We start from the raw sequence: 12,060 nt of genomic DNA, 5'->3' as shown, positions 1-12,060 counted from the left end.
AGATCTGCGTTCAGTAGATTTATTTACGATCTGTTCTTCTATCGGTTATTACCTATTTAGTCAAGTCAAAACGTCATGGAGCTCGGTGCACTTGCGTAAGCGGTTCGGAGCGTAGCGGTTAGGATGGAGAAGGGACCTTTGCTAGCACTATCATTGCTGCAGTTCGCGATAGTCCCACCTCGATCCCAGCTGCGCGCTTTGACCCGACTATGCCATCTTCTACACGTTGTTGGCTCATTGAGCTCACTTTTCAAATCGCATTAGTGTACGTTTACTTTATTCGCATTCTCTTTTGATGAGTATCTTGATAATAGCGAAACTGAAATAAATCATCATTCAAATTCTAAATCTCTTTCCTTTTTCTCGCCCTCTTATATCCCGTTTCTGTCCGCTGGGTTTTCGTAAAATGTACTCCTGCAAAAAGGTGCCCGAACAGTCTATTAGATTCTCACAGCGATAAGCTTTGCTGGCATGAGCTATTCCCTATTAGCAATGTAACAGAATGTACTACGATAGCTGGCTGAGTCTTCGTGAGCGGCAGTGTCTTCCGTCAGATGGATGTATATAGCATGTACCGCGCCCAAACTACGCTGTTCACTCTTTCCTTCTTCCCTTTCCACCTGCTGCCAGCCACCCACGGTTTCTTTGTCCTTTACATAGTTATAGTGAGTTCTTCTTATTGTTTGACGTCCTGACAGTGTTTCTGCACATGGCACAAATGCCAAAGGCTGGAATCGACATAAACGAACTCGCTGAGATCGCTAAGCCTCAAACCACCGTCAAGGTTCGCGTTAGATTTCCGGAAACATGGATGTGGAGCGGTGCCAATGCGGAGTTCGTTGCCTATTACCATCTTTCTTTTTTATTCGGAAAGCAAACAACAACACAACAATTCTCCAGAGGTCTCTGTAAAGGCTGTTAGAAGACTAATGTAACTGTTTTCGACTATATTTTCCCCGATAGGGCCAAACACAAGTTAGACAGAGAAACAGCAGTCTCACTAAATCTGGATTCTCAAAGAGAGACGATACCAACGAAACGATCCGAATATATTCAACAGGAGCCTTTGTTTGGGTAGGAACGGAGAAGGGAGTAGTCGTGCATTATATCCATAGATGCGTATATCACATTTTATGTATATTTTACACTATTTTATTAGAAGCTTCCAACTTTAGACAGACGTAAAGTAGCTGCGTAAGCTTTCAGTAGTACGTAGATATTTCTATACATTCTTGTATTCCAGCATTTGAACATTTTTTCTTGTCTTTAATAATGTTTTCTGGATTAGAATCTGTTCAGAACGTTGCGTAGGAGGTTTTTTGGGATTCATTTTAGGGTTTTGCCATGAATTCGAAAGCTACTCAGGACTTGCGAGCTAATGTAGTTTGTGCGCTAAGATTTTAAAATTGATTTTAGAAGTCAACAAACAACCTCGCTTTTGGTATAGTTTTATCAGAGATCAATATAGTGTCATCACGCGGAGGTTTAGCAAGAATCGAACATTCGTGAATTCTTTGAGTTCTTATTTCGTATTAGAAGATCTTTCTCATGCTTTCAGCCCGCTATTGCTTGAAGCTGAAGCTTGATTGTGTGGACAGAAAAATCTCTCCCACTGGCTCCTGGAGATCTCGACTTTAACTTTTCTCTTTTCCTGTTCTTTTGGCTCTCCGTTCGTCATTTGATATGTGTGATCGTCCAGAGGATGGCAGCAGCAGGCTTTCGTTGTGATTCGTTCTCGGCTTTCTCAACTAAAGGGACTGCTTAAGATGAGCTGACTCTATCCACATTTCGTTGCTTCACTTCGCGCAATTGGTATGCTTAGGAAAGGAAGAAGTAAAGTATACTACTTTCCACCATTTTGAAACCACTCGACTAAGCACCTAATACTGTGTCCGTCCATGTTGTCAGTGTTGAAGTACACACAAAGTATGAACCTACACTTTTGCAGCGCGTGTATTTTTCACGCCTGTAATGGCGCCAGTACAAGCAGCAGTACCAGCACCTTTTGAAGCGCCGGGGGCTGCTGGCGCGGCGCCACAGCCACAACCCACCATTCGTCGCAATTTTCCCGAGACATGGTTATGGCTTGATCACTTTACCAAGTAAGATCACTTTTATGATGTGGAAGCGTCTTGAAATCTCTGAAATTTTTCATATTCAAAAATTTTGTTCTTCTTGGAAATTACGACAGCATGCAATGTTCTGCACTTAATAACCATTCCATTTTTCAAAAGGAAATTCAAGGTTTAGGATCGAAGTTTCCAGTCCTAAATCCTTGCAAAAATATCTTGGTAGAAGAGGGAATGGTGTATAAAAGATGCTTTGTAACGCTTTTATGCGTGTTGTGAGTGCTACCGTTCTGACATTAAAATATGCAAGAACTTGATTACGGTAGTTCCATGTTCATTCAGTCTTGGACCTCGTATTGGCATTACCTCTTGTGGCTACTGTGTCGCCTTCATACACCACCAAAATAGCGACAAGTCCACTGCCGTCAGCGGTGTTCGCAAGAACTCGTACATTTTCGCGTACGTCGCAGCTGAAGTTGAGGACCAGTTTTCCGGAAACATTTGTTTGGACAGAGCTGGCTGTGGGAGTTCAGGGGTAAGCAGCTGCGTATTATAGTCTCAAGTGATGGCGTGAGTGACGGTACTTGTAGTGAGTAGTGAGGGTGAAGTTCAAGCAGTACACTTGTTCCTTCGTAAAGTTTTGTTACAAACACTTTTCTTCCATTTCCTGCGCACTAAATTGTCCATAAAGATGAACACTGTAGTCGCTTACTTATGATGGAGCCAGACCGTAGAGTTTGGATAACCTTTGCGGAATCATTTAATGGAAAGCTTGAAAACTTAGCGAACCTTCAAAAGGCTGCGGTAATTGTCGCAATTTAGCCTCATAAGTTTGGTTATAGGTGTCACGCGCTTGAGAACTGGTAGCATCAGCAGCCCAGGCAGTTGGCGGTCTCCGCAAGTGAGCACCAGACTTCCTTTTTAGTACTAGACACTTAAAGATATTTGTTTCAAAATAAGACATTTAAATACAGTTAGCGCAGAATCTCTTCAACCAGAGACCGTGCTGTGTTCATTCGTAGCATCACTTGATAGTGATTATAGTGATTTGCCCACATAACTCTGTTCATCAATTCCTTTACGAGCTCAGAACTTGTCCTCTATCAATTTCTTCACTAGACGGGAAAATTAAATGGTACTGAACGGGGGCTACCCTTCAAATTTCCCTTAATAATGGATAGCGGCATCCTAATTGGTTAGATGAGGATTTTGCTTTTCCTATCATTCCTATGATCGCCTTTTACGTCTTAACACTAATCTCTATCATATTTTCTTATAGTTTTATCATCAGTCTCAATCAACTCAGCTTTTTGTTTTAGAGTTTTTTTTCATTTCAATTGAAAACCGTCTGAGTTACCTCTAACTCTGCATTGACTCAGTTACCTATTATCACTCTCAGTTTTCTTTAATAATCGACATCGACATTGCCTTCAGTTAAAGGCAGCATACAACGAAATTGGCGATGTTAAGTTCTCTTCAGCAGAAGACAGGGTCCCTCTAATCGTCCTCCTGCAGCCTATTCAAATAAAACCAATGAATAGGCTGCTGAGTATGAACCGATGGCTACGAGGGTTACGCTTTACAAGAAAAAATCGTAAAGGAAGGCCGTTTTTCAGTACAATTAAGGGGAACTGAGCGCGCCTGTGTTCGTAACCTTCACCTCAAACCCCACATTTTCATGGAGAAATCTAGATATCGTCAATTTCGTGATGTGCTGCTTTTAGGAGGGGATGTTCTCACGATATCAGACCATCCTAGTTAGACATGCCTGGTTTTCAAATTATGCGCTCCAGCCGCAAACCTTCAGTTGCTTCCCATTGTATGTACATGGCATTTGTGCGGCTATAGCAGTGGTTGTCTAGTATACTACTTCATTGGATTTGGCGGTGGAGCAGATTTTGCCTTTGATGAAGGCATCCGAGGTCCACCACTCATACTTAATGACTGGGTGATGTCTCCTGAACCAGAAGCGCCTCCTCCCGTCAAGATTCGCACTGAGTTTCCAGAGAGCTGGATCGTCATTTCACTTGACACAGAGTAGGTGGACCGAGATAGATCATTTCAGAACCTTAAAATTATCCCAGCTTATTGAATCAATTTTCCTAGTAATCGGATCCTAGATTTTCGTCATCTGTACTGCTTACCACAGTTGCATGTACGTCTCCTTTTTCGTGGTAACCATAATAGTTGAGAACATATTCTATAAAAAATCAAACAATAAAAGAAATCTTCTATTTTAGACGTGTAGCGCTTTAGCTGTTCGCTCTTAATTCTTATAATGAAGCAGATCTCTAAGTTGTTTGTTTATTCTGACATCACTCGTAAATTAGGGGTCTGCCAGTTCGACACCACGTCATGTCAACCTTTGCCGAGGCAGAATTTAATTAAAATCGTCTTTACCTCTAGAAATGCCTTCCTTACATAGCATTACCTTCCTTCTAGTCTTAAGTAGCTTTGTTGCCCGTTCTTTCCTGGACTCCATATTTAAAGGCAACACCTCACGAATCTGAGGTGGTACGAATTTCGGGGGTACTCGTATACGGAATCGTAGATTATGGAGAGAAGGGTGATTTCGTCCATTTCTTCCTAATTGCTGTAAAAACGGTCCGGAAGATGCGGCGCGTGCACAAGGCTGGCGCACTACAGTCGGACTCCTTGTAGAAAATAGCGCGCCGGAACGCTCGAAGCCGTATCTTCCGGGCTGTTTTCTACGACATTTAGGAGGCAATGAACGGAATCACCCTCCTCTCAATAATCTACGATCCCGTGTACGAATACTTCACCGGAAATCCATACCACCTCAGGTTCGTAGGATGAAGCCTTTGAAGCATTCTATATGCCTAATGTGTTGCATTTTCTGCAGAAAAGTAGGTCAAACTAATGGATCCTTTAAACATATGTATCAACATCGCATTAGTTGAGAGGGATGTAACTTCAACTTCAGTTTTTATGGCGGGTTATATTTGCTTCGCTTATTTTTGCTTCGTGTAACGCTATGTTTAGAAATTCGGTCACCCAGTACGATTAATTGTTCGAAATCACCTAATTGCAAGCAACCAAACTCCCATCCCTTCGGGATTGATAGATTGGCACTAGAACTGTTTGGAAGGATAAAATCACTGAGTTGGTACATCAGCAGACCCACGCAAGTCATTGCATAGGCCAGTTACACGTTCGTAAACCTCGAACTCAAACTATTCCGGAATAATGTCGAATAATGCCCCGCGTCCCCAAGAGATTGATCAACGCCAATCAATCGATTTATTCTTTACCTTTCTTATTTTTGCTTTAGCGCCTACAAAGCTTACTATTCTGTGTCATTTAGTATTCAAGCTGCAGGACTTGGTTATAGCCATTTTTAGTATAGCTATAGCTATTCTTAGTTTTAGAATCATGTTCTTAAGCCACAAACCCTTGGTTGCTTTCTCTATTTGTATGTACTATCAATGCGGCCATAGTAATGGTTGTCTAGTATTCTTCTTCGGTGGCTTCGGCGGTGGTGGAGCTGGTTTTGAGCTCGAAGGCGCACTTGCTATGCCGGCTCCCATGCCGATGATGCCCATGGACAACATGATGGTGAGAGGATTCGCTGCATCTGACGAGCCTCCCGTCAAGATTCGCACTGAGTTTCCTGAGAGCTGGATCGTCGTTTCACTTGACACAGAGTACGTAGACAGGAACAACTTATTTCAAAACTGTCCAAAAGTTCGGCATTCAATGAACCTCGGCATAGTAAGAGGTCTTATCAATTTTTATCAAGCTGTACACGAGGTTGTTAAATAATTTTATTGGCTATTGTTTTGGGAAAATCTCCTCCTCCTCTCTAGAGCCTGAAATGGTCAATTCAATTTACAGTCTAAATGATCGGATCTCTCTACAACCTAACAGGCAAATTCTAAGCCTACTTTTTCAACCATTGTCGTAGCGACTGCTCACCTGGATTGGAGACGCCTGGAGGAACCGCTGACTGGTCGATCACGAGAACGAATCATTCGAATGTCTCATTCGGAGCAGAAGAGCCATCCGAGATATTGCGCGATATCTCTCGCGTTGTCGAGAGACATCCGTCCTTGTGGTTTATTTTAGGGTTTTTGGCTTAGATCCAAAGTCTCCCCTTCTTCCCAGCGATTTTAGAGCCAACGTTTTAGATTCATACGCCAAGATCTGAACCCTGGTTTTAAAATTGGCTCCGTGGTCTTTTTGTGTTCTATGGGTGCCTAAACATGTCCATTCCCGTAACCTATTCTTGCGGGCGGAGCAATGTTATAGTTCATAGGGGTTACGAACGGCGTAAACTTATTAGCAGTAAATAAGCGCTCATTTTTTTGTCATTCATGGATGGATTCCTGACGAAGTCCATGATGCTTCCAATGCTTTCCCAGCAGATATTTCTTTCTCGTGGGCTAATTTCGTACACTCTACTTCAATCTCATTCCCGTCATGTTTCTCATTCTTGCGGGTGATGGTGTCATCCATCGTGTTTCAATCCTTTTTATCAGCCAAATGCTTTTCGATACGCAGGTCCAGTCAGTATAAATGACACCGCACGCTAAGCAGAGATTCTTGATAGGTGTTGATTTGAGTATACTTTGTAAAAAGTCAAGCTGCAAAGTGAATCTCTCATTTGCGGAGATTAACACCTTCAACTATTCGGCTTTGATATTCGTATTGGCCCTCTTCGTTTTTGTTCTTGTCTTCACCCTTTAGCTCGGAGATTGGTGAAGATCGATAGTTTGACACCATTATCTCATTTAATTTTAATGTGGTCTTGAATGATGGACAAATTATGTACTATGTGATCACCTTTAGTTGAGCGGAATATTAAACTTCGGATGTCAAGACAGTATTTCCTGAACTTGTTTTTGCTCCACTATCTTTTTGTATCAAGAGATGCTGGAACGTACACGTTCACTGGAGATGAGCCATTTAAGTATTTAAATAAGAAATCACGTATGTATTCTTGTTCCGTGTAACGCAGTTGTAGGAAGTTGTCCATGATCACGGTCGATGGTTTGAAACGGAAAATGCATTAGCCGATCTTGCCAGTCATTTCCTTTACTAAATCACAAAAAATTTCTACAACCTTATTTTTTGTTTCTGAGGCATGTAAGGCAGAGGTAATTCGTTCCTGCAACGTACTCAAGCTTGATTGTTCGATAAAAGGCTAAGGCAACCAAGTTTCTAAACACTCAGGGGTCGACAAATTGGTACCAGACTTGTTTGGGAGGTTAAAAACTCTTTGTACACTTTACACATCGGTTAGCCCTCACCGTACCCGGTACGTGTCCATACCCTCCAGACTATTCTGAATTGAAGTCAAACGAGTTGGCGCATCCCAAAAGGATTGGTCAACTGCGAGAATCTTACTTCTATACTTTCTCTCTCTGCTTTGGCGTCTACGAAGCTTGTTATTCTGCGTCATCTAGCATTCTAGCTGTAGCACATCGTAGTTATAGCCAATTTGCTATAGCTGTAGCTGTTTTGTTCTTAAACCCTGTACTGTGTAGTTCAGTCGTAAGGCCTTGGTTGCTTTCTCTATGTATATCCTACGTGGCCATACTGGTGTTTATCTAGTATTCTCCGCTGACTTCCGCGGTGCTGCACTCCCTACTGACTTCCAAGGGGCATTTGTTATGGCCGCTCCGCCTCCAATGATGCCTGAGAACAGCATGATGATGGTGAGAGGATTCGCTGCATCTGAAGCATTCCCGGCGGTCAAAATTCGCACTGAATTCCCCGAAAGCTGGATCGTCGTTTCACTTGACATCGAGTACGTCGACGATTGAGAATGTACTGTAACTTCAAAAATTACCCATGTATTCTACATTTACATGTGCTGAGGTAGGGTTGAGATTTTTCGCTACCCACTACTAATGTTTACTAAAGTGACATTTTTTTGATTTTCGTAGCGAACAAACCTTCGCGAGAAGATAACTCGCAGAAATCACCAACGAGGAGAGAACCTTTCTCCTTTTGACAGCCAAGAGCTTAACGGTTTTAATAACGAACCTTAGCCAAACTCGCCACATCAACTTTTAAGGTGATTTTTTCATGATTGCACGTACACATCAGTCGGTATTGGAGGTTCATCACGCTTGTGTAATCAGCATAGTTTTACATCAGTGAGGTAAATTTTTCGGAAATGCAAATCTAATGCAGTCTACTCTAATTCAAAAAAGAAGATCATATCTTTAGAGAAGTAACTTCACCTTTTCACGTCGTGTCTGTGCTTGATTGAACGTTGTCGGAGTTCTGTGATTATCACGACCATTATCATTCGACTTTAAGGATGCATACTATTCAACTAATCAACTTTTTGTCTTACTTTTCCCCAGTTTTCTCATTATTCACGGCTTCAAAACGTTATGAAACGGGTGTGAAACATTATGATACGCAAAGTACTTAGTGTCCGGAATGTGTTAACAATCGCTAGCTGTAGATCTTCTCTCTCATCTACTAGTGCTACGTGGATAAAACACCATACAGATAACACTAAAGGCGTTATCATCTCACAATTTAAGATTTGTATGTAGTTTCGCAGGGTCCACAGCGTATTCATGAAAGAAGAAGCGAAGAAGTTTTCCTAAAAGTAGTATTTGGCGTATTGCTCGCCATTGCTATACTTTCATTTTTTCCTACGGTATCCCGTTTTAAAGTATAGCTTCAAAGAGCCCACATTCTTTTTTGAAAAACACTTGCTTTTTCCTCGATAATTGAACACGTTGCGACTCTATCTGTCTCTGCGTTGTTTCTTGAAACTGCACTAATCAACTCCTAAACTTTTTGCCTCACAATGTTATGCTGTCCACAATGCACATCCGCACGTCAGTGAATCTCTTTTCTTAACATTCTTCTTCAACACAGATTTGTCAGCAAATTCAACTTTTCAACAATTCAAACTCCACTAGTTTTCACGCTAGACGGTAGTTGAAGTTTTCAAAACTTTGTGCATTCAATCAACGTGAAATGACCGATTAATTCTCCAACACACAAAAGTCGAGCCATGTGCAGAACCTAAGACCTACAATTCCAATGTTGGATGGTGAATTTATGCAGTATTTGCAAATAGGCATTTTTTTATCGCCGCTTTGTTTAAATTCCTTCAACCTTTCCCATTTCATTTTAATTCTGTAATAGGAACCAGGTCACCAGCTAGATCACGAGATGCTGATTCCAAATATATGCTTTAAAAAAAGTGGGGCAGTTGAAATAAGTTATAACAAAACAGCAAAAAAAAAACGCTAATTTAAACATTGCATAAATTCATTACATTCGCGCGTTGAAACTGTAGTTTCTATCGTGCGTAGTTTCCTATTCCATTACAGTCAGCAAGGGTCCTAAGGATGTCATTTTCTGCTAGCGTAGGATTGCAGCCTACGGACCCGTTGATCCGTCAAATATTCCTTGATACACTGAATGTGGGTTTGCATTTAGCTCGACTTTTGCCCTGAGCAAGCCTTGAATATGCGGAATAGGCGCAACATGCTGCGTATGCGATCAGCACGATACCTAATTATACTTTTTTCGGTTTATGTCTATTTGACTCTTTTTATTCTCTTGAATCGGCATTCGGGACAATTTTTGAGGCTTGAATCTACGTATCACTCTTCTCTCACTAAGGTGAAGAGATGCAACCCTCTGAAATTTCCACGAACGCTACCTGTAATGTAAGCTTATTCACAGAATGCAGGATTAGTAACAGCACGCTCACTAATGTGGGTTGCTTTGTATTCTTAGAGGAATCGCCGATGCCAGGTATCCACAAGATTCTTAAAATCATCCAGTTTGTGTCTAGTTCCACCATACGTGATGCGCACGCGACTTTTGGCCGGAAGCGGCCTAATGGCGAAAAATTCTGACGTGATCGTTACGAGTCCTGCACCAACGACTACGACTGCGTCACCATCTCCAATCAAAGTTAGGACGAAGTTCCCTGAAAGCTGGATATTCATCGCCTTCGACACTGAGTACGTGTGTCGTTTCTGAAGAGCTTTAAAAGAATTTCCTTTTAAATTTGATTTTAAAACTGGAAGCTAAAAAACTTCCGAACATTGTGCTTAATCTCGGTTCATCAACGGATTGATCCGATGCAAGGCTTTTTACACCTTTTAATGTACCTGTGATGGATGTCAAAAATCAGCATTAGCAGCCTTGGTCAGGAAAAAAGTGAATGTCATGTGCAGCCAGGAATGTGTTTCCTTTAAAAGCAATGTCTAGGTTTAACACCTGTTATCGGACCTAATCTGGTTAACAGAAGCATTTAGGAGTTTCAATTATTGCTTCCTTTAACATGATGTTGTTATAGTTTTGCTTGGCGAACACTATAGACTCATAAATAGAGTCGTCGTCGAAATTGACGATGCTGGGAGCTCCCCACGCTAAGGTAGTGTTAGGATTATAGGTTACGAGTACCAGTTTCTTCGCGTTCCATTTCCATTAGTCATTTTGAAAAACTGCGCGGGAAACGGCCTCCTTGTACAAATTATCCTGCGAGATGTCTCATAACGCTACATTTTTATATGCGTCTGTTAACTTAGCAGCCTATCAATTGTTTTTACTTGAACAGACTCCCGGGCAAACTTTATCTGTCATCGTCTGTTCTCTCACAGATGCGGGGCGCGTACAGGGATGGAGCTTTAGGAGGCACCTCGTAGGAAAATTTATACTCGAAAACAGTCTTCCACGATGTTTTTCAGAACGATTAGAGTAAATTAGATGTGGTCACGCTCATACTCATAATCCACGCCACTTACCCTTTATTTTCCTGGAGAGATCCCAACATCAACTTCGTGGTCTGCAGCCTTTAAACCTGCTGTTTATCACTAAATAAGCTTTCATTTGAACGAAAGAATCTGAGTTGATGTTAACATTTTTAGTCCTCACTCATTATTTGCCAATCAGGAGCGAGTTTAATATGCCTTCTCTACGTTGCCTGCTAATCTGTGAAAGTTTTACGTAACACTCAATTGTTCGTTGACTTTTTCGTTTCCGGGACTATCTGACTAAATCTTTTAATTTTCAATTTTAACCGTGAATGTCTGCATTAGCGATCAAACTTAGGAATCTACTACAAGTTCCGCTTCTCACCCGCTATGGGTGATTTCGGTATGCGAGGGCCATTGGGACTACCAGGTGCTGTCAACTTTGTCGCCAATAGCCCTATGGTTAAGGCTTTGGCTCCACCACCACCACCACCGCCTCCCTCACCTTCAGTCAAAGTTCGCACTGAATTCCCTGAAAGTTGGATCTTCGCATCGTTCGACTCCGGGTGCGTAATGAAGTTGGTTGAGCTAGTTTACAGAAAAATGAGGCGAGAGCGAAAAATGATGTCTTATTATTTGTACTAATTTTGTGCTGAGTGAGCGGCGACAATCTGAGGGATAGGATGCTATCCATTAAGAAATATTAAAAAAGTAAACTACATGGAGTCGTATCTAACGCTTCCTAAAAACGTGTTTTCTGCAACAACAGTACATGCTTTCGCTAGTGAGAAGTCGAATCCTTTCGGCATTCTCCGAAACATTTGCTTATCCGTGCTATGTCACTACTTGTGATAGAAAACAAAATTTGTGGTGATCAGGTTGGAAGCACAACTCACATCAAAACCCTTCCCAATAAAGGCGGTCCATCAATCAGGGGTGTGATTTTCACCCTTCGAAATTGTTCTACGAAATCGATGTTCAAAATGTTCAAAAAATAATAAAATTAATGTTTGAAAACTCTATCTTGATACATCGGTTGACCAGTGTCGGTCATTATATGGGCCGCCGGTAGATTCAGTAACTTGCGACTCTATCTCCTTTTTGATCCTTTCTACATATGAACGAAAATATCTTTGACCCGTAAGTACTCCATTTTTTTACATCCATTTTTTGTATTTCTGGTGCCTAGATGCATGAACGATATTTGGGAGTTCCCGGAAAAGCGTCGTCCGGAACGTCCTATGCTGTTTTTGTAGTTTCGGCGCCGTAGCTATGTTTCTGTTGAGAAA

The 12,060-nt window shown here is 41.6% G+C and overlaps 1 protein-coding gene across 4 annotated transcripts in view; it reads left to right on the top strand.

Annotated features, from left to right (window-relative positions):
• RB195_006521 (uncharacterized protein) overlaps positions 1 to 12,060 on the top strand; it is a gene marked incomplete at both ends in the record, with an annotated part of 43,873 nt that overhangs the window by 12,784 nt on the left and 19,029 nt on the right. The window contains 6 exons of one of the 4 annotated variants that reach the window (XM_064179652.1): positions 2,412 to 2,528; positions 3,932 to 4,106; positions 5,459 to 5,734; positions 7,582 to 7,839; positions 9,760 to 9,824; positions 11,130 to 11,337. In XM_064179652.1, the coding sequence (XP_064036595.1) occupies positions 2,412 to 2,528; positions 3,932 to 4,106; positions 5,459 to 5,734; positions 7,582 to 7,839; positions 9,760 to 9,824; positions 11,130 to 11,337 (1,099 nt within the window). Of the gene's footprint in view, positions 1 to 2,411; positions 2,529 to 3,931; positions 4,107 to 5,458; positions 5,735 to 7,581; positions 7,856 to 9,759; positions 9,825 to 11,129; positions 11,338 to 12,060 lie in introns of those variants that run through there. The other 3 variants (XM_064179655.1, XM_064179654.1, XM_064179653.1) reach the window with 3 other exon arrangements.

This window comes from Necator americanus, chromosome I (assembly GCF_031761385.1).
Source record: "Necator americanus strain Aroian chromosome I, whole genome shotgun sequence".
Classification (NCBI taxonomy): domain Eukaryota; kingdom Metazoa; phylum Nematoda; class Chromadorea; order Rhabditida; family Ancylostomatidae; genus Necator; species Necator americanus.
The sequence above is the reverse complement of the archived record's forward strand: the minus strand, read 5'-3'. Positions and strand labels throughout refer to the sequence as shown.